The sequence below is a fragment of the Archocentrus centrarchus genome, chromosome 21 (assembly GCF_007364275.1).
Source record: "Archocentrus centrarchus isolate MPI-CPG fArcCen1 chromosome 21, fArcCen1, whole genome shotgun sequence".
NCBI lineage: Eukaryota > Metazoa > Chordata > Actinopteri > Cichliformes > Cichlidae > Archocentrus > Archocentrus centrarchus.
Window position 1 is genome coordinate 9,344,756 of NC_044366.1, and position 27,802 is coordinate 9,372,557.

At 38.9% G+C, this 27,802-nt stretch overlaps 1 protein-coding gene across 3 annotated transcripts in view; it reads right to left on the reverse strand.

The window, feature by feature from the left end:
• pard3bb (par-3 family cell polarity regulator beta b) overlaps positions 1–27,334 on the reverse strand; it is a 219,535-nt gene extending 192,201 nt beyond the window's left edge. For 2 of the 3 annotated variants that reach the window (XM_030758552.1, XM_030758550.1), the window contains exons 1-3: positions 26,579–27,334; positions 26,251–26,460; positions 13,442–13,543 (exon numbers count right to left, since the gene is read on the reverse strand). In XM_030758552.1, coding sequence (XP_030614412.1) covers positions 13,442–13,543; positions 26,251–26,367 — 219 coding nt within the window. In that variant the 5' untranslated portion in view covers positions 26,368–26,460; positions 26,579–27,334. The remainder of the gene's footprint in view (positions 1–13,441; positions 13,544–26,250; positions 26,461–26,578) is intronic. The other variant, XM_030758551.1, reaches the window with a different exon arrangement.
• Between the last annotated feature and the right edge of the window lie 468 nt (positions 27,335–27,802).

Genomic DNA, 27,802 nt, shown 5'->3' on the forward strand with positions numbered 1-27,802 from the left:
TAAATAGAGCTTCAAGCAGCATTGATCAGACTGCTTTAAATAAAAAATGCTTGAAAATATTTGAGCTACACCTCGATTGACATTTATTTGCCGGGTAGGTTTTTGGTGTTATGAACTTGGAATTCAAGATGAACACGCTTCAGCTCATGTTGCCGCCAACTTTGCAAAGATTCAGAGACTTTTCCTACCTCTTTAGAAAGTTTTTTTTCCCCCTTGTCAGAGAGCATTGTGGTTATAAAATCAGGACCCTTGAAAATTACTGCCTTTAATTAAACCGAAAGGCACCTGCCCTTCTCAAGTCATTTAGCCCCCACCAGCCAAAGCTTCAAATATTTTATGTTGATTACTACCAAAGCTCCCAAGCACAGACAGTGTGTGGGCTACAGACTATTAGCTGATGAAAACTGATGTATGTATGGTGGATATATGGTCTGGCTGACTGATGTGAAGAAAAAACATTAAGCAGTTTGACTTTGAGACACAAACATGGATAACAAATAGTAGTTAATAAAGGAACTACACATGCAAAGTTTGATGTAGTTCCACTAGACTATCCAAACAGAATCAGCAAGTACTGAGAAAATGTCTGAGCATGAGGACGTGAAATGTCGAGATTTCTCATGTGACCTCATGCACATTGCTCAAGAATTGCCCCCCATATGGGACCACTGGTTGTTAGAGACAAAAACATGAGGTTGCTGGCTCTTGCTATGTGAAATCAGTTGCAAAGAAAGTGCTGCACCAAAAACCTCTTTGTGGCTGCTTTGGTTGCTAGTAGATTGCCACAGTTGCCTGTATGTCTGTGTAGATTCTCAGTTATCCAGGTCATAGTAGTCTCTGGAGCTTGAAAAAGGCGACTGGACTTCTTTTTGTTTCTTGAAGACGTTTCACCTCTCATCCGAAAGGCTTCTTCAGTTCTCAACCAAATGGTGGAGAGACCCAGGTATTTAAACCCCTGTGGGCGTAGTCCCCTGGAGGTGGTTATGACCCTCTATTGATCATGTGCTTGAACACGTGTGCCCAGGTGTGAAGGGGGCGTGGGTCATATTTAATCAGTGGTTTCAGTTGAAACCAATTTAGGACTCCGCTCCATTGTTTCCTGTGGCCTATTGAGGTCACTGGAACAAAGGTGTGAATGGGGGTTGAGACGTCTGGGAAGGGAGCTCAGGACAGCACTGTAAGCGGGGGAAACGCCCACAGGGGTTTAAATACCTGGGTCTCTCCACCATTTGGTTGAGAACTGAAGAAGCCTTTCGGATGAGAGGTGAAACGTCTTCAAGAAACAAAAAGAAGTCCAGTCGCCTTTTTCAAGCTCCAGAGACAGTTGCCTGTAGTTTTTCATTTTTGTCTGCAAATATTTGCTAACTACTAGCTGAGTGGTAGTAAAACTTGAAAAACTGTGACAAACCAGAAATGGAGAAGGCTCACCTTCAAAGTAAAAGTTGTACATTAGAGCTGCAAACTACAGGTAATCACAGCAATAAGCTAGCAACCAAAGCAATCACAATGAGGTTGTTGTCGGCTGGTTGGGGAATACACATTTTTCACTAGTAATAGGTGGATTGCGAGTCAAAAAATGGGGGCCACTGGCCAGTCTTTAGGCCTGTGTGACTGGGACCGTATTCAATTGATCTTACATTGTTACTATGAAGGTCATACATCCAAAATGGCCAACAAGTTAATGTCATGTGGTTAGCAGTCACGTGTGCAAAACCTCAATATCCTGGCTATGTCTGCTTTTAAATAGATTGCTCGCTTCCATTTATCTGTATCTTTTGTTGTTGTTTCCCTATTTACTGTCAACGGTGAGCGATGAACCAAAACTAAACAAGTGTCCATATCAATACAATTTTTTTTCCCATTTATCTATATTTAACAACTTTAAAACTCTGATCCTACTAGTTAGATGTAAATTGTCAAAATAAAGGTTGCAGATGGCAAATGGCGGGGTTCCAGTCAGAAGCAAAGACTTTAAAAAATAAATTAATTAATAGCCAACTCTACCTACTAACCCCATTTTAGTTCAGTCCCCTAAGTTGCACACACACACACACACACACACACCAACCCCTACACACAAAGAAGAACAAGCAACACAGAGCTAAATGAAATTCAAGAAAATGCTGACAGTTTACTTGTAACAGTGACAGTGCCCATTTCCCCACTTAATTCACCCAGAGTCAAATGCTCATTCATTCCAGCCAGTCTATTTACAACAGTTCTCAATGTAATGAGACTGGCGAGTTAAATTTGGCCAGTTTTGGTCCAGATTTACTTGACAGTGATTACTTTTGCTGAGAGAGTGTTTGAAAAGCGGTCTGCACCAGAAACTCTGACATTACTATGCATTCTAAAACAGAAGTGGGAGACACCTCCCAGGGACAAGCAGCTGGGCCGATGGACACTGGGTTTCCGTGTTTCCGTGCTGGATGATTGCTCTGATCCAAGCTGTGTGCAAATGGCAACCTCAAGGGCCGATAGGCTGATGACAGAGAGATGGATAGGCTGGCCACTTCCTGTTGTGATGTGTCACCCTCGTTAAGTGCACGCTACTTCTTTTTAAAATCTGTGATTTTTTTTATTGGCAGCGTGTGTGCGGGATGTTGCACATGGTGTATGCGATGTTAAGGTTTTTTAATTATAAATAGTCATGGATTCCTATAAGGTCACTATAGTACCAGACGTTGGGTTCTCTACTTCCATACACTTTTTGACATCCATAACCATGAAAATTATGCCTTTAAGTGGCAAATAATAAGCTGTTAGTGGAAACTGCATCAATTCTGCAAAACTCGATCATTTATTTCTGTCTGCAGTTTAAGCAGTGCCGTTGTAACTTATAGTATATGAGAACATTAATACTGTCTTTGTTAGACGTGAGTTCTTGATACAAATGAGTCAATTAAAACCTTACAAAAATGTACACTTAGCAGCTACGAGTCAGAAATTATAATGTGAGGGTGCTGCAGACACACATAAATGCACGTGCAAAAGTAATTTAGCCGAGCTAATGTATGTGCTGCATTATTTACAGATTGATTGCAGTCATCATTGATTGTGTGAACTCGTAATAGCATTTACAGTGGGGCTGGAATAAAATCATTAAGACATTTGTCATTAGAGATCATTTAGTCTAACTTTCATAAGGTAATTAGCTGTGGGGCTCCCTAATAGCTCAGTGTGGTTGAAAAAGTTCAAATACAATTGTGTTTTGTCTGATATCACAAAATTCCAGCCTATCTACAGCACATAAGGGACTGACCCTTCTTTGAGATAAATGAACAGACAGAGAGAATAAACACTTGTAAGCAATCAGGATAATTAGAAGGAATCACAAGTTAAAGAAAACACAGGTTTTCATACTACAGGTTTCAACAGTGAATGATACAAAAAGCTAGTACTATATGAACACCCTTCCTTATTGAAAGTGAGAGATAATGTCTGAATGTGTTTAATAACTTTTAATTATTGTGATTCACATTTACCAAGATCTGTAATTGGAGAACTTTGGTTCTTACTTCAACTTAATCTCAGCTTGCTCTCATTTTCCCACCTTGTTTCAGGTTTTCTCTGTTTCCTTTTCATCAATCCATCACCAGCTCTCCCACTGCTGTACACGCATGCCCCCTCTTCCCTTTCCACCCCCTTCCCTGCCTCCTTTTTTCCCCTTCTCGTCAGCTTAGCACTTTCATTTTGAGGAAGAAAACACAAGCCAGTCAGAATAAGGCAATTATGACCCTGCTGGAAAGGTTATTATGCATAATGCCCTGTAATCCTCCTCTACAGTTTTCATCAGAAATGACATGAGCATTACGTCTGTGCAGTATATACACGCTGACAGAAATGGCTTCCAGCCCCATTTTCTGAAATCACAGACAAAGCCACAGTTAAAGCATTGATTAGTAAAGATGATGTAGTTGCAATGCGATTATTCATAGCTGCTTGTGCTGGTGTGACAAGATAATGAAGACAATAGACACCAGACAGTCTGGCAGTATTTGACTGGAATGTGTGTGTGTTAAGGTAGCTGACAATTATGTTCTTGCAACATTTTGTGAATTTCATTGCATTTGATGTTGGTTGACATGTCAACATTAATTAAACCATGACCCTGATCAAAACAGACTTGAGAGGGATTAGAAAAATGTGCAGTGTGATATGACATATTGAGAAGCAGTTATTTGTGTGGGCAGACTCTGACACAGTCCAGACAACGTTTTAATCCAATGCAATGTAACAAGAACTTGATACTTAAAAACAAGAAGACAGACATACAACAGATCTCATTGTTTATACTGCACCTCTGTCTCCAGCTTAATGATCCTATTATTATTGTGTTAAGCACTAATTACTGATGATTTTTTTGTAACTGTGCCAGCATCAGTAAGTCTTGCAGGAATTGTTTTCCTGCACTTCCTCCATCAACTTTTAATTTGAATTTATTCAAGAATAAATTTCTTCATTTTCGTGATATTATTTGATCTATTTTTAACTTGACTTTAGCCAAGACCACTTTTACTTTGTTTACTGATAAATACTTCCAAGCTCTAACAGTGTTAACTAAATTTGATGGAAGTTGCATATTTTGCTTTTTTTTTTAAATTAACTAAATAGCATTTGGATTTCAAGTCTCACTTTTCTGTGCCCTTCTCTACAAATGCTTCCATTTACAACTCAGACAAAATCTGATGAGATCAGATTTTGTCTGAGTTGTAAATGGACTCTTATCTAGCTACCAGGGTTGGCTGGCTTGACCCCATATTCATCTAATGAAAAGCTTTTCTATTCAAGAACTTTTTCTCACATTGAGATTTTGCAGCGCCTGCATTGCTTATTTTGCAATGACTCTAGATTGTTCAGATTGTCTTACCTAGTAAAAACAAATTTGTAATATATCTGGTAAAGATATATAATTTTCTTTACAATTTCTAAACCATGATTTGCTTAAAACTTTTAAAAATGTGGAATATCATTAGACCTACTAAAGACCTTTTGCTGTTTTTCCAGCCTGTCTTAATCGTATTTATCAATAGATCTTTGAGGACAACTGAGTTCAAATATATTTTCCTTTCCAAGTCTGATGTCAGCTTTAAAAAGGTTAAGTGAATGAACCAAAAGGCCAACTACACACACAGAAACAGTGCTCCAGCCACCTTTGCCCCCTCAGTCCTCTATATAAACTGGCCAACTGGTGAGAATAATATTGACCTTCCACTAAAGAAAGCATTGCCGATTATTGCTTTCACACACTGCACTAGTGTCATTTACTGGGTACATTTTTTTTTTTTTTTTTTTTAAGCAGCACAGTCATTCAGTGCAACTGAGTTTCATTGTAGGCTTTATAAAAAATAATGTGTTATTCATAAAACTAAATTATCTTATTAGCTTTAATGATGAAGCCAAGTGAATAGTCTGTGTCTGTCCCTCTCATTTCTATATGCAAATATGAGATGGATACTTTTACATGACCATAAAAGCAATACAGTACAACTTAAATACAAATTAATTACAACTTGTTTACAGACCCAAGTCAAGTCAGTGAGTATGATTCAAAAACAAGCCCTTAGTTTTTTAAATCACAACTGTTTTTAATACATCATGTCCTCTTCATGTTATTTATTTGCCAACATAAACATCTTATGGGTTCTAGTTCCAGCGAGTCAACACCATAATACAACGGATCGTGTTAAAGTACTAAATACATGTCAGGTTGTGTCCACATCTGTTTGTGTGTATGTGCATACTTGCTCTTCTTAGACCTTCAAAAGGTTGTAGAAGTCATAAAATTTTCTGCCTGTCCACTATATGTGTGATTCCGATGTCATTTCTTTGTCATTTTCTTTGATGCAGCCAGACATGTTCCATTATGTAGTAACTGTATATAACATTTCATTGATGAGTTGTCCTGTGTGTCCATTAGCAGATGTATCTGATAGTCCTTGAGAACGGTAGAATAACCATAAACCTTTTCTTTCCTTAGGACCTGAGTTAACCACCAACAGCCAAATTGTGAGTTGTATTTGATGAGGCTATGGCCTCATTGGTAAATTGCAGTACACTGACACATATATCAGTCTACTCTGACTGTCAACATATATTAACTGAATGCCTTTCATTATATGTGTATATGGTATAAACGTTGGTAGTCCATTTATCAGCTTGCAAAAATATATGATATGCTCTGTTACATCTTCTGCTGATATTTAGAGTGCTAGTTGGTCTATGTAATAAATATCCTCCTGTTTGATAGGGTAAAAGGGTATATGCTCATGAGGGGGTTTGAACGGGGATCCATTATAAAAGATACAATAAGCATCACAGGATGTGTGCTTCAGGGTGCGGGTTGCGGTGAGAGCACGGGAGTGGTTTCTCTAATCTTAAATCTTATTTGTCAGTAAAGCTAAATGTAGACTGTGTATGTGCATGTCTGTGCGTCTCACCAAGTGTATGTGACATTAATGTTCCAGAACAAACATCAATATCATGAGGCAACAATGTTTCTCCCCCATCTATCCATTACCCACTAACCTTTTAAACAGACCCTAGGCCATGCAAGTCTGTTTCTGCATACCTTCAAGATGGAAAAAAATACATTAGGAATTACACTTCCAGCAACACAGAAAATGCTGATGGGAATCCATATTTTCTGCTTACTTTTCATTTTCTTTGGCACAAAGCTGTGAGTGGGCTTGAAAAACAACGTGCAAGGGACACATTAGGGTAATGGAGAAAAAAGGCTAGGGTGAAAGAGTGTTGGATGGGGAACTAAAGGTAAATTTGCAAACAATACACAAACCGTTACCCCACATTATTGCTAATCTATTTTATCCAACATAATCTAATTTTTTTAAGAGGTGGGGTCATTTTTACAGGACCAGCAAGTAAACTAGATTGTTCTCTGTAAAATAGTAGAATAATGAAAGAAAAAAAGTAATTAAATATTTTGTATGGTAACGCAAAGATAGAGCTACAATATAGCAGGCATTAGTAGTATCGCCCTACAACATCCAGAGTCCTAAGGAACTCAGGGCGATTATTATCCACCCCAGGGTGAGCACCAGAATTATATAGGCTACTCAGCCACAATGATGGGCAAGCCATCTCCTTTGTTCGAAGACTCTGCTTCTATTACAGAAGATGTCTCAGTGGGATTGAGGGATCCTCAAAGTATTCTTTCCACCGCCTAACTATATCCTCAGTTGGGTCAGCAGCACTCCTTGCCTCATTGTATACAGTGTAAGCAGGAAGCCATGTCCTCTTCTTGAGTCGCCCAACAGTTTGCCAGAAATGCCTCAAGGCTGGCTAAAAGTGTTGACCCATGGCCTCACCAAATTCCTCCTAAGCCCAAATTTTTTTTTGCTTTAGCTATTGCTAGGGCAACTGTCCTGCTGGTACCTGCCAGCTGCCTCCAGAGCCTCATAAGCCAAACTCCTTCAGCTTGACAGCTCCCTTCACCATCTGGTTCAGGGGTTACCACCAGGCACAAACCATCTTGTAGCCACAGCTCTTTACAGCACTTTCAGCAATGGAAGTGGGGAACATGGTCCACTCTGACTCAATGTCCCCAGCATCCCTCTGCTGGAGGTCACAATTGAAGATCTTGCAAACTGAGGCCTTTGCCAGATGCTCCCAATGCAGATTCACTACGTCTTTGGGTATGTCAGGCCTGTCCAGCATCGTCCCCTGCCACCTGAGCCCACTCATCAGCTGACAGCTTAGCTTCTCTCTTCACCAGAGTGTCTAGAACCTATGGCTACAGATCTAATGATATGATTAGAAACTCAATCATCAACCTACAGCTTAGGTTTCCTGGTACCATGCCACTTACAAACATTCTTATGTTCGAATATGGTGTTTGTTATGGACAAACTACAGTTAGCACAGAAGTCCAATAAACAGGACTCCACTTGGGTTCAGAATGGGCAGGCCATTCATCCCAGCCACATCCCTCCAGGTCACATTGTTGCTGCCCACATCAGCACTGATGTCCCCCAGCAGGACAATGGACAGCACATTCAGCCATCCCACCTAAGGACTCCAAGACGGCTGGGTACATTTAATGGTCATTCAGCACAAAAGCACAAACCAGCCATTCCCTAACTTGAAGGTGCAGGGACGCAACCCTCTCATTCATTAGGAAAAACACCAACCTACAGGCACCGAACTGGAGGGATACAAGTATACCCACCCCTACCCACTGCCTCTCACCGCAGCAACTCCACAGAGATACAAAATTCAGACCCTCTCAAGAAGACTTTTTCCAGAGCCCAAGCTACACGTTGAGGCAAGCCCAACTCTATCTAGCAGGTACGTCTTGACCACAAGCACTAACTCAGGTTCCTGCCTATGGAATTATATTTAGGTCAAAAGTCACGCGCAAGCAAAAACACAATCTGCGCAAATAATTTTATTTCACGGGCGCAGGAATGTGTTCACATTCGCTCAATGAATTTCAGCACGCGCGTAGAACTTAGTAGCCATGTGAAAAAAAGAAGCCAGTGCGTAGGCGAGACAGTCTGCTGCTGTGCGCGCTGCAGCAGGTTCACGCGCCCGCGAGTGACTCTCTGCGCGCGGAACAAAATTCTGTGCGAGTGAAGAAACAGACTTTTGACCATCTGGGGCGGAGCCCAAAGGATTCACAAGCCCTCACATGATTGGTCATTTTTAAGTCGATCACACCCACAAGGCAAGAGCCTTAACTTTGATTGACAGCAGTTGTTACAGGAAGACAAAGTTGGAATACCGCCAAAAGGTAATGAGCGTCCACTGCTAGCAATATCACCTCGGCTAGAAAAATAAGATTTAATGAACTAAGTATATTTTATTTTGACTACAGGCCTCGCCTGCACACTGGCTTCTTTTTTTCGCGTGGCTACTAAGTTCTACGCACGCAGAAATTCATTGAGTGAATGCGAATGCATTCCTGCACCAATGAAATAAAATTATTTGCGCAGATTGTGTTTTTGTTCGCGCATGACTTTTGACCTAAATATAATTCTATACCTGCCCCACACCAGTGAGGTGATGCTCCATGTTCCTAAAGCCAGATTCGTCAACCCCTGATGCTACCTTACTGTGGTTGGTGTGGTTGCCATCTTGTTTATGTGGTGATTTTTTAAGGGAAACAACCTTAAATACACAAAAAACCCTCCTCTGCAATATCTGAGTATATTTCAGCCATGTTTTTTGTGCTTCTAAACTCTTTCTTCAGTAAACCTCAAATATCTTCTGTTTTCTTTGTGGTTTTAAACCACAGGCCAGGCAGTCTGAGTCTGCTACAGTAAAACACTCATCTGGGATTAGGAGCCATTTATTCATCTCAGCTCAGTAATACTATGACAGCCTCGCTTCAGAATCCAATGAATATTTCACACTTTCATTTCATATGCAATCTCTGGTGCTCAGAAGTGTGTATTGCTGGGTATCATTCTGTACAGTTTATTTATTTGTGTGTGTATGTGTTTCCACATGTGTGTTTTGGGGGCATTAGTGTGTCTCACTTTTCTTTTTCCATCCCAGTTTTGAAATGTGTATTTTCTAGGAATTGTGTGTTTTCATATTTTGTGTGTGTGTGTGTGTAATGAAATTTTATATTATATATATATATATATATATATATATATATATATATATATATATATATATATATATATATATATATATATATATATATATATATATATATATTTTGTTTTGTTTTTATTTTACACAGAATCACAACTATAGCTGTACAACATGTTTCAGACAATCAATGGAGGAACTCCACACTTTAACACCACCACATTAAGCATCACAAACAAGATTACAGTGGCACATTGCAAGTGACAAGTAGCCAAAACAGGACCACTCCATGATGCACTCCGAATCTCACCAAAACCATGGCAACGGGCTCTCAAAACAATAATCCTCTAGGTCAGTTACTGATTTCCTGACTTTTTAAATTGCTCCTAACATTGAGTCATGTGGCCCCTTAGTTTGTCAGCTAACTAACCCATTTTCACATAAGGGCTCCTCAGGACATTTTATTCAAAATAAATGAACAATCTAGGCTTTATGAAATTCTAAAATGTTACGCGTGAATATCAGTTCTTTGCAGTAGACATAGTCACATGTCACATTTCTAGAGGCTTTGTTCATACTTGCTGCCATGCCCCTTTGTGCACGTCAGCATGTTTGAATGACATGCTATTAAAAAGGCATAGTATTGGCATCACAGTTCAGATGCACACTGACCAATCAAGCACAACACTGGTTTTACAACTAACTTTAACAAACTTTTACAAACTAAAACCGTTTTCATTTAGTTGTAGTTTTAGTTTTTGTGAAACTGTCCTTTTAAATCTAAAAATAATTATTTTGGCATGAACAGAGATACAATGGCCCAAGTCTTAAAAGAGAGCAGTTCTTCCCAAAGATTCTTACAGCCTCGGGAGAAATTGCCAACTACAGCAACTTTGTTCTTAATTAGTTCAGTGAATTTCCAACAAATCCTGCAGTATTTATACATGCTTAAAGGCATACAGTATGATCCAAGGACAGGGAAATACACTGTATACGTACAATTTCTAGCCAGCAGGTTCTTCAACTTTTTTAACAGCGACCTAAATGAAAAATTCAGCTATCCATAGGACACGAGCTCATTAAAGCATGTTGACATTGTTTTAATGTGCAGAGCCACCAAGAGAAGGGCTCCAGATTCATTTAAGGTTCTTAGACATTCTAAAATCAGGCATTGTTAGAATGCCTGATTTTTTTTTTTTCTTAAATATGAAAAACTTAAGACTTTACGTAGGGGTTAAACGACAAATGACAATCTTCGGAGGGAAAATAAAACATAGGAAAACATGCTTTGTCTCGACTCTCCAAAAGTGAATTACTAATGACACTGCCTCATGCTGAACGCAAGTTAAAACCTTTACCTCTGAGTTTTGCTTAAGAGGCATTATTGTATCCAAAGGAATAGCTTAACCACTACAGCTCAATAGTCTATAGTGAGCACACACATACAATGACACACGAAATGCAAGATAAAGATAGCTACTCTGGCGTTTGTAATACTTTTGAGTGGACACAGTATTATGTACCTACTTATTTGTCTGCGTAATCAGCATAAAACAGTTCTATCAACTGCAGTCGGCATTCTGTTGCTCATTTTTGCATATGACACATGCTTGCTCTCCATGTGAGCTAGCATCAGTTAAAAAAGTGAAGAGGAATACTGGGACTGTCATGTATTGTTACCTTGCACTTTTGTACTCAGCAACTCAGAAACCAAAGTGTATACTATACAGTGGTGTGAAAAAGTGTTTGCCCCCTGCCTCATTTTCTGTTTTTTTGCATGTTTGTCACACTTAAGTGTTTCGGAACATCAAACCAATTTAAACAATAGTCAAGGACAACACAAGTAAACACAAAATGCAAGTTGTAAATGAAGGTGTTTATTAGTAAAGGTGAAAAAAAATCCAAACCATCATGGCCCTGTGTGAAAAAGTGATTGCCCCCCTTGTTAAAACATACTATAACTGTGGTTTTTCACACCTGAGTTCAATTTCCCTAGCCACACCTAGGCCTGATTATTGCCACACCTGTTCCCAATCAAGACATCACTTAAATAGGAGCTGCCTGACACAGTAAGGTCCACCAGAAGATCCTTGAAAGCTACACATCATGCCGAGATCCAAAGAAATTCAGGAGCAATTGAGAAAGAAAGTAATTGAGATCTATCAGTCTGGAAAGGGTTATAAAGCCATTTCCAAAGCTTTGGGAATCCAGTGAACCACAGTGAGAGCCATTATCCACAAATGGCGAAGACATGGAACAGTGGTGAACCTTCCCAGGAGTGGCCGGCCGCCCAAAATTACCCCAAGGGCGCAGCGACGACTCATCCAAGAGGTCACAAAAGACCCCACAACAACGTCCAAAGAACTGCAGGCCTCACTTGCCTCAGTTAAGGTCAGCGTTCATGCCTCCACCATCAGAAAAAGACTGAGCAAAAATGGCCTGCATGGCAGAGTTCCAAGAAGAAGACCACTGCTGAGCAAAAAGAACATTAAAGCTCGTCTCAATTTTTCCAAAACGCATCTTGATGATCCCCAAGACTTTTGGGACAACATTCTGTGGACCGATGAGACAAAAGTGGAACTCTTTGGAAGGTGTGTGTCCCATTACATCTGGCGTAAAAGGAACACTGCATTTCAGAAAAAGAACATTATACCAACAGTAAAATATGGTGGTGGTAGTGTCATGGTCTGGGGCTGTTTTGCTGCGTCAGGACCTGGAAGACTTGCTGTGATAAATGGAACAATGAATTCTGCTGTCTACCAAGAGATCCTGAGGGAGAATGTCAGACCATCTGTTCGTGTACTCAAGCTTAAACGTACTTGGGTTCTGCAGCAGGACAATGATCCTAAACACACCAGCAAGTCCACCACTGAATGGCTGAAGAAAAACAAAATGAAGACTTTGGAGTGGCCTAGCCAAAGTCCTGACCTGAATCCTATTGAGATGTTGTGGTATGACCTTTAAAAAGGCCGTTCATGCTCGAAAACACTCTAATGTAACTGAATTAGGACAATTCTGCAAAGATGAGTGGGCCAAAATTCCTCCAGAACGCTGTAAAAGCCTCATTGCAAGTTATCGCAGACGCTTGGTTGCAGTTGTAGCTGCTAAGGGTGGCCCAACCAGTTATTAGGTTTAGGGGGCAATCACTTTTTCACACAGGGCCATGATGGTTTGGATTTTTTTTCACCTTTACTAATAAACACCTTCATTTACAACTTGCATTTTGTGTTTACTTGTGTTGTCCTTGACTATTGTTTAAATTGGTTTGATGTTCCGAAACACTTAAGTGTGACAAACATGCAAAAAAACAGGAAATGAGGCAGGGGGCAAACACTTTTTCACACCACTGTACCTTTAAGGACAAAGATGATTAACTTACAGGCAGGTCCATAAGCTTTTAGAGAATGACGCCTCTGTACAACACCACAGTAAATTTTAAATTAAACAATAAAGATGTGAGTGAAATGTAGCCCTTTACCTTTTATTCAAAGGATTGAGCGAAAGTATTGCATTAACCGTTTAGGACATGCAGCCATTTCTACACATAATCTCTCATTTTAGAGGAGGAGAATTGACTGATAAGCAGATTCATGGCCAAGTGAGGCCAGGTGAAGATGTGTAATCTGCTAAGTGCTGGTCATTCAGGAAGCAGGCTACTCCAGTTTGAGGTTATAAAACTAACTTGACATATTGTTTTTCACAGGTACAAATTAGGAAGCAGGGTTTCTGGTTTGTAGTTAGCTCAAACTCAAATAAAAAGACTCCCCCAGTAGAATAGCTCACCCCAGTCAGCTATTTCATCAAAGTTACACCAATCTGTTTAAAATCACATAATCATGTTAGAAGTAGAAACAATATATTATGCCTTGGAAGTACTTACTTTGTCCTTGTCTTCTACGAGATCACTGAGTATATCATCAGGGTCAAGAATCCCCCCATCACAGTATTCAACGTGGTGAGTCCGAATCAAGAAATCTCCTTCCTGCAACACAGGACACAAAAATCAGCAACATGTGAACAGACCTTTCACTAGCTTATCACTTTCCCCACTTCACTTACAGTCAAAGTTCAACACTTTTTTTAAACAACTGCACAAATTTCTAACAAAAGATTTGTTTTGTTTTTCAGCATCAGGACAACTGGAGTTACATTTTTTAAATCACAGACAGTGGGATTTTAATCTTGGTATTTTTGGATCTCCGTGCTGCATATGATACAGTTAACCACAACAGGTTGAAAAACTAAGCAACATTTTCTGGCACAATCCTAAATTAGTTACACTCCATTGGAAGGAAAGAGACTGCTTTTAAATTACACATCAGAGAGTATAAAAATGATGTGGAGCTCCTCAAAGCTGCATTCTCAGGTTTCTTTGGGGATGTTTTTCTTTAGTTGTTCAGGGATGGGTGCCAAAACCTGATATTAAACCAGCGCTGAATTAAGCTCAAGATGTTACAGGTTGTTCTCTCTGTACTGCAGAAGTTATGATGAATCTTCTCTATAGCCAATCCAGAAGAGAGATCTTTCTCTTCGATCTTTGGAGAAAGGTCATATTGACACCCACATAGTCAAAACTAAACATGGAGAAGCAGCGTTCGGTTTCCATGCTCCAAATCCAACTCCCAGAAAACTGAAGGTCTGCTCCAAATCACGTCCTTTCTGTTTGCCACTGCATTTGTATTAAATTACATTTTTAAACCTTTATTTAAATATTTCTTGCACTACACTATCATTTTTTATTCATCCTTTATTCTACTGCATTTTTTAATTCTTCTATTTTTTAAATCTTATTCATACATTCCTCGTCATCCTTGCCGTCTATATTTCCATTTTTGTTTTTAATCATAATGCTGTTTATTTCCCATGTATGTGTCACTACTACACCTTGACAATTTTGATTAAATGAAATCAGGACATAAGCTGTGTTTACTAAATTTAAAATATATTATAAAGAATCCCAGTTCGTCCAGTCTGCATGTCTGTAAGCGTGCATAAGTTTGTGAGTGCGAGTTTGTGTGTAAAATGAATAGCCCTATAGGCATTATTTCCACTCCAATCTATTGTCATACAGGATGTACAATGAAAGGCATTCTATTCTATTAATAAATAACTGCACGAATGAACAAATGCGGCTTGTATTGTAAACACTGTCAATAAGACAAGAAAGGCACTGCTGACCATTTGCTTCCAATTTTTTATAATCTTACAGTGGAAATGTACTTTTCCAAAGGTATAACTTCAAATACAAAACAGAGCGAGAGCCTCTTTAAATCCACACAGTGAGTGGTAATTTTCAACTTAACATAATAATAAATTAAAGTTATTATATTTATTTCATGGAGACTTACAAGATAATTAAGCCAAGTCTACTACATACCAACTCCTTCTTGACCCTCATTTATAAAGCCTTCTCTTTCTGACTCCCCTTCTCTCTCAACTTTGCCCTCACCTTTGTTACTTTCCTCCACACATCTTTCACATCTTTCCCGAGGTGCATTGTACAGATTACAACTCTAGCTGGGCCCATTTTCTCTCCCCCCTCACTCCCTTTCTCCGCTGTGTTGGGCCTGTGATTAATGACATTGAAACTGTACTGGACAGCTGACTACATAGAGCTGGTTGTTGAACAACATATTGAGACAACACACAACCACGAACACATACTCAGACAAATCACACACAGCCTAAGGAAAGGTGTGACTCCAAACATTACAGGGTGGTGCTCCAGTAAATCACTCTTTCAGGGTTAGATGCTTGTTAATGTGTTTCGAAAACTCACATTCGAAAGATTGCAAGCTGGCAGAAGGCGCTGCATCCATGGATATCACTGTAACAGAATTTCCTTCTATCAGTGTATAAATTCACATTGATTTGGCTTTGTATACCGAAACAAAAAAATGCAATATATATCGCTATCATAAGAGGGGTGTGCGCACATGTTTTCAACATGTACAAAAACACACCATTTCACTGGCTCTTCAACAATCAATGTTGCACAAGGCTCTGATACTGTGGCCATTTATACTGTTATATTGTCTGTAACTCTTCCTCCCTCCCTTCCAGCTGGAATTTATAGCATGACTCCACTGTAACAATGACTTGGCTGAGACCCAGGCCAGATGTATGAGAGAAAGATTTTCAAATACCGCATTTACTCAGTTTTATTTTCTTCCTTCCCTTGAGCACTACCAATCACGGTTTTGGGAAACGTGAACTCAGGAACACACACTGCATACGGCTGTTTTTGTTACTGCTTGTGCTTTAAATTTTGTTTATTAGTTCTAATATCCAGTCCTCAATCCATCATCCTCACACAAACAGTGAGTCGCTACACGAGCAGTTTCGACTGACTATGCCTCAACAAAAAGGCGTGACAAATTCCTAATAGAAAATAAGGCTGCTGAAAAATATTAACATTTACACCAGCTTGCTTAACTATAACATTTCAGCTTATATTCTACTAACACACAGAAAACTAACCCAAGCCTGCTCCCAATGTCATATTTACACAAAAGCAGGGGCTCTTGTGGCAAAAATGAGCTGTAGACTGATCCCCAGTATCCAAGTACAATACAGAATTTGCTCCAAAGTTGCTCTTTGAGCACATGACAACATGCCCCATCCCTTCTTCCCCCCCCCCCCCCCCCCCCCCCCCCCCATTCCATTTTGTTACATATTCAGTGATAGATGGATGACAGTATTTGTCTAAACTAAGGTTCTAGGAAAGTGAAACAGGCTTTTCATTTCAACTGATTAATCAATAAACTAATCAGCAGATTGTAGAAAAAGGAAAAAAAAAATATATGATGCACTACACCACTATCCCTTTCATTTCTAGCATCTAGCATGTCCCTGCACACTCCTAGAAAAACAATAAGAAACACACACTGAAAAACAACATCTAACAGCCTCATTCCTTTGGTGACCTGCTGCTGTTTTTAGGTCACCGACGCCCCCTTTGGTTTTTCTGTTACAGTAAGCAAGCCACACCGCTGTAAAAATGAGAGATGAAGATTCTGGGAGATAAACTGATCTCATCTGATAGTGTCAGTAAAAAATCCTGTCCCGCCAACTCTAGCAGTTTAAAAGCCCAGAGTGACTCCCAGATATAAGTTTAAAGATAAGAGTTGTAAACACACTGATCAAATCCAAAAATCAGGGGGATTAGCACTTAATGCAGTGTTTTGCCTGAGTCTATTTCAGATAATCTTTGGTAATTTGGGGTATTTGATTCTCATGACACGATGTGGAAATGATTAATAGGTTGGAGTAAATTCCCTCCTGAGTGAAAAAAAAACACTATATCTCTCACATTCTTATCTCTGAACAGTAAGCCTTTTTATTCTGCTGGTTAACAAACAAGTTCGGTATGCCCGCTGCTGTCAAACCTGGAAGTTGCGTAAATGAGTGGACCTTGGTAAACCACAGAAGTGTGACTGAAGAGTCACTGTAAGCAAACCTTGTTGCTCATACTGTCTACACAAAATGTGACCTTCACACCACAGTTTCAGCTGAATACTACTAGAAAACAAATGGCATTTCCCACATTAAGATCCTCATTCAGAACTGAGAGGTCTGAAATCATCACTGACATCGAGCAGGTTAATATATGCCATAATAATTATAGAAAGTATTTTCACCATTGATAATTTTCTACAGGCAGTGACTACTACGCTGCACTTGATTTTGAAAGAAAAAAATAAAATAACAATCTAAATTGAATAACCCCCCCGACCTGTCTTGTGACCCTGCCGTAACGAAGCTTAAAAAGAGTAAATGCCATGGCAGCTACCACTCATCATGTTGACAGCAGCATTCCACGGTTAAGATGGGCACAGGCTGTTTGTTTTTTCAATCATCTAATTAAGCAAAGATAAGATTATTGTGATGATTTATAGAAAATTTCATGGCTTGGTTATGCTGGATTGAATGGCCTGTTCAAACACACCTTTCCAACAATATGCAGTTGAACAATGAAGCTCAAGTTTAAGTTCTAAGTCAGAATACAGCAGTCTGTTCTAAAAAGCCAGGCTCAATAAACACATTCCTGTGGTTTGTCTACAGAGGAGGAGGCACGTGTCTCCTCCCTGCCTTTCCCTCACTCTCAGAAATAATTGCCTGTGCTCTGGCGTGGGGCCAGAATGTTTTACGATTTTATCAGCTTGTTTGGCCACGCCTCATCAGCATTCCTGTCCTGACTAATGAAACTACACTGTACACCCACACTGGCGAGAACCCTTTCATACACATCCACCTAGTAATCTATATGCACAAGTGTATACACAAGGATAGCGGAAATATACGCCACCAGGCCTCAAACCCAACTGGTTTCACAGTTTAAAAAAGCTGGACTTATTTGGACCACCGAGAAGTGTAAAATCTAGATGAAACCAAATGATGCATAAACAGTCATTTGAATTTTTGTTTAGTTATTTATGTTTTATACATTTGGACAAGCAAATTTTAACAGTTATTATTTTAGTTTCCTTGTGTCTGCCTAGAATTGTAACTTTTATAAAGCTCAGACCAGCATGTGAGCAGTTCTTGCAACTACACTTTTATTTGCAACCTGTTTGTCTAATTTTCATTTTGGACAGAATATGTTTTTTTTCTGATGCACACCCTATGCTAGGAGGTGGGAATCACAGGCACCCCATGATTATTACAATGCTTCACTCACAATATATTATTGAAATTTTCAACATTTTGCGTATTGCAATAAATGTTGCCTTAAGTGTCAGACTATCAGTCTGCAATTTGATGGGGTCAAGATGGCAATTAGATGCAATTTGTTTCTGATAATACAGCAATTAACTGTAGCAACTCGTCAAAAAAAAAAAAAAAAATTCACCTATCTGTTGCTGTCTACATAGACAGAAATTCACATTTAACTATTATATTGGTGCTCAGCAACCTTCCTGTTCTATAGAAATATAACCAGAATACAACCAGCTGGCAGTCAGTTGAGTTGAGTCCCCTCAAGTTGTGCACAGCAACATGTTGGCAATTTGTCTGCATTTATAAATTAGATAGCAATTATTTGCAAACCTTTGACAATCTCTCAGAGTGACTGGAGTCACTCCAAGACAGACTGCGACTGTTCGCACAGATCACCTGATAGGAGGCAACCTTTCTGCAATCAATTTGCATGTTATGAATGTTGTGAATGCGCAACATTGTCAAGCTCTGGGGAACCACTTAGTCACCACAGGTTGCAATCAGTTGCAGAATGTTTAAAAAAAAAAAAAAAAAAAAAATCAATAAATAAATACAATCACAAGTCACCAATTTTTTGGGGGTAAATGCAAGGAGGTTGCTGTCCCATTTTTACTCACGTGACTGAACCATTTGCTTGCTCTGAATTAGGAGGTAGCTTTGTCAAGCTAAATGTGTCCAGTGTTGGATTTGAATTTTTTTTTTTTTTTTTTTTTTGAGCCAATTTAATGCAAGTTTGCTCAGCCAACGTTATTGTTCTCTCAGTATGTTGGTGCATGAGATGAGCCCTCTTGTTTATAATAGTATTTTAATTTCTTTAATAAAATATTGCTATTTGGTGGTCAAATTATGCAGGTCAAATTTTCACAACTGCTTTTTTATTTGACACAAAACCAGTTACAAAACCAGCTGCAAAGTTTCCTGCAGATCCGGATCTCCTTCTTGGAGACTACTTTGCACTTTCAGTGCTTGAATCGAGTACAAAAGCACTACATAAAAGTACCAGTCCAGTTACTTCTTGCAGATAACTGCTCTTCCACTGAATTTGCTATACTGTCCTATACAAAGTGGCCATTTCACCAAGAATGCATGACTTATTCAAATAATTTGGAGACCTTTGGGAATGCCTTGCCAGATTCATAGCCTTAGCACTTTTACTTGTTAGAACTACTTTATTGTTTATATGTATACATATCAGTCAAGCAATAAAGTTGTTCTATATACTACAAGAGCTGGTGGAGTTTCATCCCCTTCAGACTTCTTCTTGCTCTTTGGTAGTAAGTCAATTTGTGCCAGAAACTTGTATACTGCTGACTCACAGCCATCTGTAATCTTAATTTGGAAGACCTTAGAAAACCATTCAGATCTTGGCAGGCCACCACACATTTTAAAAGCAAATAGAAACCCAGGACCTCAGTGTTATAGGCTTAACCTTTTAACAGCCACCTGTGACCCGATTATTGCTAGTTAAAAGCATTTTCTTTCCGTTTTCTCAATATGGGCATGTTGCACATGGTCAGATTGGTTAGATTCTCTACAATTTAATCATTCACTTCATCTTACAGAAATCATGAGCAGAGTGTGTCAAAGACACAGAAACAGGGGCAATTCTACCTTTGAGTAAAATTAAGTGTCCAATTGACTATTATTATCCACCAAGTCAAATATCCATTTAGTCTACACGGGTCCACAGGTGAAAGAAATGGTTAGAAATATTTCTTTTATTACCTCCACCAAGGATTTTCTGGTTTTGGTAGAGTTTGCATGTGTGCCATTCTGTCTGTAAACACAACTGCTTGAAACATTTTGAATGAATTCTGATAAAACTAGGGGTGTAAAGTGGGGCCATATAACAGTACATTAACATTTAGTTTACATCCACCAAGGTCTTCAAGGTCAACTTGATGATTTATTGGTTAAAAATTGACAAAAGGCCTTATAACTTGCAAGTGTGGTGTGTATGTGTTACATCTGACCTCTGACCTCTCCTTCAAGGTCAATAGATTGAGCTGAAGGTCAAAGTGATAATGATATATAGAGCTATTTAAAACTATAATGATATGCTTCTTACTACAACAAATAAGGGTGATGTTATTTTTCAGCTGAGATATGAACAAAAATATGCATTAAATGGAGTTTTCCATGCTAAATTCAAGTAGCCTGTAAATCCAGAATCTGGATCAGATGCAGATGGTGTTCAGTTCAGTTATCAGATGAACTTGATAGGGCAAAATTTTAAAAAATGTTTTCAATTTTTCTGGATTTTTTTTAACCTTGACCCAATTATAGCAAAAATTTAATCAGGTCACTGGCCATCTTTGGTGTAAATTTGGCATGAACTGGACTGATTAATATTGTTAACTAACTAAAAGAAAAATCAATACCTAATATTATCCATTTCCTACTCATTACCTCCATAATATTTGTGTAATCAAAGTAAACATCTGTCATGCTTCTATAATCTGATTTTTACTGCACTACAAACTTTTTAAAGTATGTTTAAAAAAAGAACAAAGAAAACAGAATGAATATATACAAAATACAATACTATGCCCTTAAAAGTAAATACTGCCCAGAGACAGAGCTGGCTTGGCGGCGGTTTGCACTCTCAGAGAGTTTTTGGTTTTTTCTAAGTTATACCAAAGTGAAAATGTTCCACTGTTCACTGTCTGCCCACTTTGTTCATGAAATGAAAAAGAAAACTTCAACATGAAAAGCATTTATAACACTTCCTGGTTATTGTTGTCCAGTACATCTGTTTTACATTAGATTCCTGCCTCCAAAATTGGATTGTTCCAATATTGTTTCTTTTTTAGCTACCCAAGGACAGGCTGTATAGCTATTATTGCCTTGGTATAATTAGCAGCAAAAGAAGCATGCCATCAGTATACAGCCATCAAAATATTTCAGTATGTTTTCCAGTGTGTCAGAAATGAGCTAAACCAACTGGAATAACTTGGCCATGTTACAGATGTTTTGGAGAAGTTTAGGGACACCCAGTGAAAACACAAAATACAGTCACTATTTGAAATTTCATACCACTGTAGATGACGAGAAGAAGGTATGCAGACATGCATGGTTCTGGCATGAAGCATGGTGTATTATTTTTACTTTGATATGTCTGACTGTAATGAGTTAATTAACAGTGTTGTTTTAACCACATGACAAACACCTTTCAGAAATGAGAAGACATTACCTACCTACCTAAATGAAGTCTACAGTTTTAAGCTTTTACCTTTGGGTTTATTAAATACTGAAATGTTCAATAAAAGGGGAGACTTCATTAAAACTAATCTCTCCTGAGAAGGTTCTGCTTTTTGGCATTTAATGTGGAACCCCTGTTTCTAACTTGTGATACTGGAAGTGTTACAAATAAAATAATGTACTTACTTTTCCCACGATGGTGATCTGTTTTTATTCTTAAACTATAAAAATGATTACAAAATGCTGAGTGTCATTTCTTTAGATTACACAGGCAACACCACCTGCATTTCGCTTAAATTACTTGAACAGGGACTCATAAACACACAGCCGCACACTTGTCTGTTTGGCCAAAGGCAATTAAACAGTATGTCAACAACCTTATAACTTTCTGGCAACTCCCCATAGACAACAACCTCCGCCTTCATCCCTCCCTCCCTCCTCCTTCCCTGGTTGCTCTTCCTCTTCCCTCTGCTATCTAAGCCATCTTCAAATGTCTCTGTTCTGATTTCTTCAAATGGTTTATTCATTTTCTCCAACGCGCTACAAGAAACCTGCATACTACTATTTTTTTCCTTGATACAGTCATGCTCAATTCCCTTCCACAATTTGTGCTAACCCTCTATGATCATCCATCAACAGTGATAACTCTGTATTATGTTGTAGCTGTCAGCAGTCTTGTTTGCTCTAATAAATAATTAAAGATCACGGTGAACTCAGATCACTGATGTACTGAGTGAAGTGGATGACAGTTAATCTAATAATACTTGCTGAATAAAAAGTTGGTGCCTGTCTAATTGATCTGTGCTTTTTACTTCACCAGTACATCTTCAAACCTAATTGGATATATACATTATCTATATGGCTATCCCTAACCTTACTGAGCACTTTATACTGGAGACAAGTAAACCAGTACTGTTAATATAAGATCCATTCTAAATCAATTTTTTTCTATAATTCATTCTCCTGTGCCAAGCCTATTAAAACAGTTTGAAATATAATGGATACTGTCTGCAAGTTCTGGCTGCAAACCATACATTTAAAATAGTTACCAGGCATATACTAGCATTTTTGATAGCGATAATCAAATGCCACTTGAGAAAATGTTTTACGGAAGGGACTCTACAGTAAAACGTTAAATTTAGTTACTTGGGAGTGCCATGAAAAATTATTTCCCCCCCCTTTTTTTTTTTTGCACATTTGTCACACTTAAATGTTTCAGATCATCAGATGAATGGTAATATTAGACAAAGATGACCTAAATACAGTTTTTTATGGTGATATCATTTATTAGGGGAAAAAAGCTATCCAAGCTTACCTGGCCCTATGTGAAAAAGCAACTGCTCCTAAACCTAATCCCTGGTTGAGCCACCCTTTGCAGCAAGAACTACAATCAAGCATTGTGATAACTGGCAATGAGTCTATCACATGGATGTGGAGCACTTTTAGCCACTCTTCTTTGCAGAATTGTTTTAATTCAACCAAATTGGAGGTTTTTCGAGGATAAACGGCCTGCTCTCTTTCTCCCTGCTTTCATGTCTCGTCTTCACCAAAATGAAATAAAAAGGGAAAAGAAAAAAAAAAAAGCTAATAAAGGAGAAAAGTCCTATGCATTTAGAGCTTAGCATCAGACTGGTAAGGGAGTTCTGTATTGATGTCCAAAAACATGTTAACCAAGATCAAAGCTAAATGAAGTTTTTAATATTGCAAGAAACGTCTTATCTCTAAGATGAGCTTTGAATGCATTGGAAGTCAACAAAAATAGTTAGAAAAAGACCTTAATGGAGTAGTACATAACAAGTCTCATACAAACATCAGCCATCTCGAATTGCCTTTTGTTTCTTCCATCCCCCTTTGGATCCACACTGTGTAACACAAAGGAATATGCAAATTCTAATACTAATTCTGAGATAAATGTGAAACTAAAGTGATCTAAAACAAGACTTAAATCCTCTCAGAAACTCACCTTAACACTACATTTCAAGAATCCCCAACTCTTTTTAAGATCACTCAAATGCTGTTCTAATGTCTGTGCTGTGCATTAGCTCCTCTTAAGCACTACTGTGGGAACACCTAACAAAGCAGCTGATAAATAGTACTGCCAGTATCAGTTAGCTACAGCGCATGCATGCAGAAACACAAGATAATAAAGTGTTTTTAATCCAAGCAGCATACTCTCCAAGTAGAATGGAGCAGACAGGGAGGAAGGGGAACGAGGCAGACATAAAGCTAGCGCTTTCTGTGACATAAAAATATGATTTGTCAGGCACTGGGAGGGAGGATTAGAGACTGGACTGCTGTACAACACACACATATCCTAGATTTTTAATCCTGAAACACATTAACAGCCATAATGATACAGCTACAAGAGATTAGTGCTGCAGAGAAATGACTGAGTGACACCAAGAAAGTCTGAAAAATACACACTGAACAAATAAGGAAAAAGTGGGAATAAGATGAAGTAAAGAAGACTACAAATTCACCATCCCCAATAAGCAGAACAAAAATCTAAAAAGCTGTGAAAAGGAGAGATGAAAAATGAAGAGAAACAATAGGACACTAATTTAAAAAAATAAAAAATACTGAGAAAAGGGCTAAAACCATCTCAAAGTAGAAAGTGTACAATGAAGGTAAAAAGAAGAGGAAAGACTGAGGAGTGCTGACAAAGGTGTGGGAGACAGTGGGAAAAGGGAAAGAAAACAGAAGGAAGAGAAGAGCAGGCCAAAACACACAAAGTGTGCAGGTTCTTAGCAAAGAATTTCATTGACACATGCAGGAAACAAAGAATTTAAACACTAACAGATCTAACCAACAGAGCAAGGAGGCGTACACATCACAGCACACCTAAAATGTTCCTGCTCTAGAGAAATACTTGATTTACAGCACTACGTTAAACCTATGCTGTAGCCTTAACTGCATCTTCCCAGATATTCAACTACGTATCTGACACAGAGAAGCAGACCTCCACTACTCTTAAAGGTGTGCTGGGTAGTAATGTGCGAAGGAAACACAGCACATTACCACAAGGATGATACCTCTGTAAAACAAATGTAATAGGTTCTAACTGTATCTAGCTTGCTCATTATTATTGAAATATTCTGCCAGTAACAAAGTTGCCATTTGCAGTTTTTCCTCCTTTTACCAGCTCTGACAATATCTGCATAGTCTCAGTCAGTTCTGAAGTCTTCTGTCCTTCCCATGTTTCAGCAAAAGTAACCGTTGTTCAAGATTTATTAGCTCCAAGTCCAGCATGATCTGCCCAAACTGACTCGTGATGGCAGAGCAATGGAGACACCAGCACATAAGTATAAAAACAACAACGTGGCTCATGACAGAAGGGATTCAAGACAGTACCGTACATCACGCTGAAGAACGGACAAACTACAGTCAAAATAGTGTGAATTGAGCTTTGTTGTGATTGTAATCACTGAGTTTAACTGGTGATCATCAAAATAAACACATTGCCTTTTTTTGCAGTGACAGCATTCCTCACATTAGAATTTTCCAAACAGCATGACTCTTTGGCTCAGACATATAACCTATAAAATAAACAAAGGTCACATCTAGAGGTAATCATAATCATAGCTTCCATTTTCCAAGTTGAAGCACACTAAACTCACAACGCCTTTATCTATACCCCTCTAGCTCTAGGTGGATTATCTATCTCATAAGGAAGAACTGCATGCGAGGGAGGAAGTACAGTTCAAATGAAAGGGAAACGAGGGCTCTGGCTATGTGCACAGCTATGAACAAGGTGAACAGGAGATTTACTTGAGGAAAAGATAAGAACAATAAACATGATGAAGGGAGCAAAATGTACAGGAGGGTTTTGTGGGGAGGGGTAATATACAGACAGCTGAAAGCAGATTAAAAGGAAAAAAGGGTACAGGGAGCAAGAAAAACAGGAGAGCGTCTCAAGCACTCTTTCATATAAACCCAAACACACATAAACGTGCACATACACACACACACCTTCGACATCTCTCCCTCAATCACAGCTGAAGCGATCTAGCCATATGACTGCTGTGCCTTTTGAATAATGGACCCAATATGAAGCAAGTCACTGAGAAGATTTGGTTGTATGATGGGGGTCATGGGGTTCCTGCCCTGAGAGCAGTGCAGGGAATCAACAGCAGTCATAAAGGAATCACAAGACTGAGTCATTTGCATTTTACACTCACAACTAAATTGGAAATGACTCGCGCCTGCTCCTGTCTGGACCATCACAATTCATATCAGATATGCTTTTAATTTTTTATACAGCAATTATGGAAAACTGGACCTCCATGGCTTTGTCTAATTTCCCAAGACTTTTAGATGTGAAAATCATATGGTCCTTTCATGATATAAAAATGACTGAGCTCTCGATTATTCTTTCATGACTTCAGGGAAAACCTCAAATGTTATGAAAGTGCTGTTTCATAAAAACTTATCTGTCTTGGAGTTCATGAAAATCTTAACACATTATTACAGAACTACTTCTTACAATAAATAATGGAGCTAACTGACAGCTCAAGGGTGAGATGGACTCAAAGAGAGATAACAATGCATTTGTTCCTGCTTTTGTTCATTTTTCCTAAATAGAGCACTCTATGGGGTATCACTGACAAAAACATATTATTCTGCAGCTGCAATTTTTTGCCACAGTGACAGTATAAAAAAAGAGCAGTGTTCAATGTGTCCATGTTTTGAACAAAACAGTCATTTCTCATGCCAAGATTACTATGAGGTGCAACTGTAAAGACAGGTGCTTTACTAACTTCTCAACAGTACCTGTTCCAGGAGTTTTCTGTATCTCTGCGTGGCTTGCTGGATGAGGTCCCTTACAGTCCATCCCTCCTTGCAAGGCACCACTACACCTGTCTGTCCAAATGTTACTGTCACCTTCATTATGGCTGCTCTCCACTTTATCCAAGATGCAAGCCCTCTGGATGCAGATGATGAACAATGTTCATACCAATGCAGGAAGGCCTCCCAGAAAGACTGGATAAGAAGGCAGGGATGACATCAAATACAATAAAGAAAAAAAAAAAAAAGTGGCAGAAAAACAGAGTTGATTCTAAGTGGCTTGAAGACATAACTGCATCCAAATAAAACTTACATTTCCAAAAGTAGCTTCTTAATAGCCACACTGCTTTCCAAAATTGTCCACAGGCAAGAAAGTCATTTTGTGAGTTCACTGGCAGTAGTCAGTAAATCCAGCCGCCTTCTCATCTCCTGAAGCACAATTATGGATATGAGCAGGTCTGAACACAGCTTCCCAAAGTGTTAAACTACCGCAGTGTTTGCATAATGGAACTGAGCGGTAAGCAATAAACAAAAAGTGTGCCCTGTCATGCCTCACGGTGACTTTAACTAACTGTGGTCAACTTCTGAAAAAAAGTTAGCTGTCTATCAGCTAGCTCCACTAGCCCCGGCTATGATAACAAACCAAGGATGAACGCTTTCAATTTGTCACAGCTATTCGTTACCCACACGGCTTCCTCCACTACAACAGATGATGTGTTGCTACTTGTTTTAACAGTCGGACAAAAGTTTATCCAAACTTTCACAGAAGAGCGAGCCAAGCTGGCTCCTTCGCTAGCTAACGTTAGCAACCTTAGCTGAACTTTGGAGGGAGGGATGCAGTCGATCGGGCATCATTCCACAAGTTTTCCCTCTCGCAACTTTCCTTTTTTCCAAGCGGTCACTTGCATCCACTTCATCACTGATAAGCACGTAAGAAAGCGGAGACGCTGTTATTTAATATTCGGTGGCAAACTAGGGGTCAACTGGAACAGTAAACAGACCACTAAAATGTGTTTTGGAAAAGTTTAGAGATTCCTTCACTACCGACCGCTCCTGACCAGTTCCTGACCAGCTCCTCCACCGCTTCACGCTGTTCACTTTCTTAAAGGGGAAGCGCTCCAATTAATGCTGCAACTGTAAATAACGCACACCTCATGGATCCACATTCTCTGCGGCAGTAAGCGCTCAACACTTCTAGCCTGCAGTGTTAGGATGGGCAACAAATATCAATAAGTTAAACAATCAAGATGTGATTGAACTGCAGAATTTTGGCTTTAACCCAGGGTTTTGTTTTTTTTTTTTAATTATTTAGGAATTACAGCCACTTTATACACAGACCCCCATATTCAGAGGCTCAATATTAATTTGAGTTTTTGACAAGTAATGTAGTATGCCTCAGATCGGATCTTCTCACCATTATGGACAAGATAATCTTGGTTTCAGCTGTCCAAAGCTCTTTTTTTTTTCCTTTCAGAACTGTGCAGGTTCTTTTAGATGTTTTATGGCCTTCCTATTCTTGAGTGTAACCAGTGGTTTA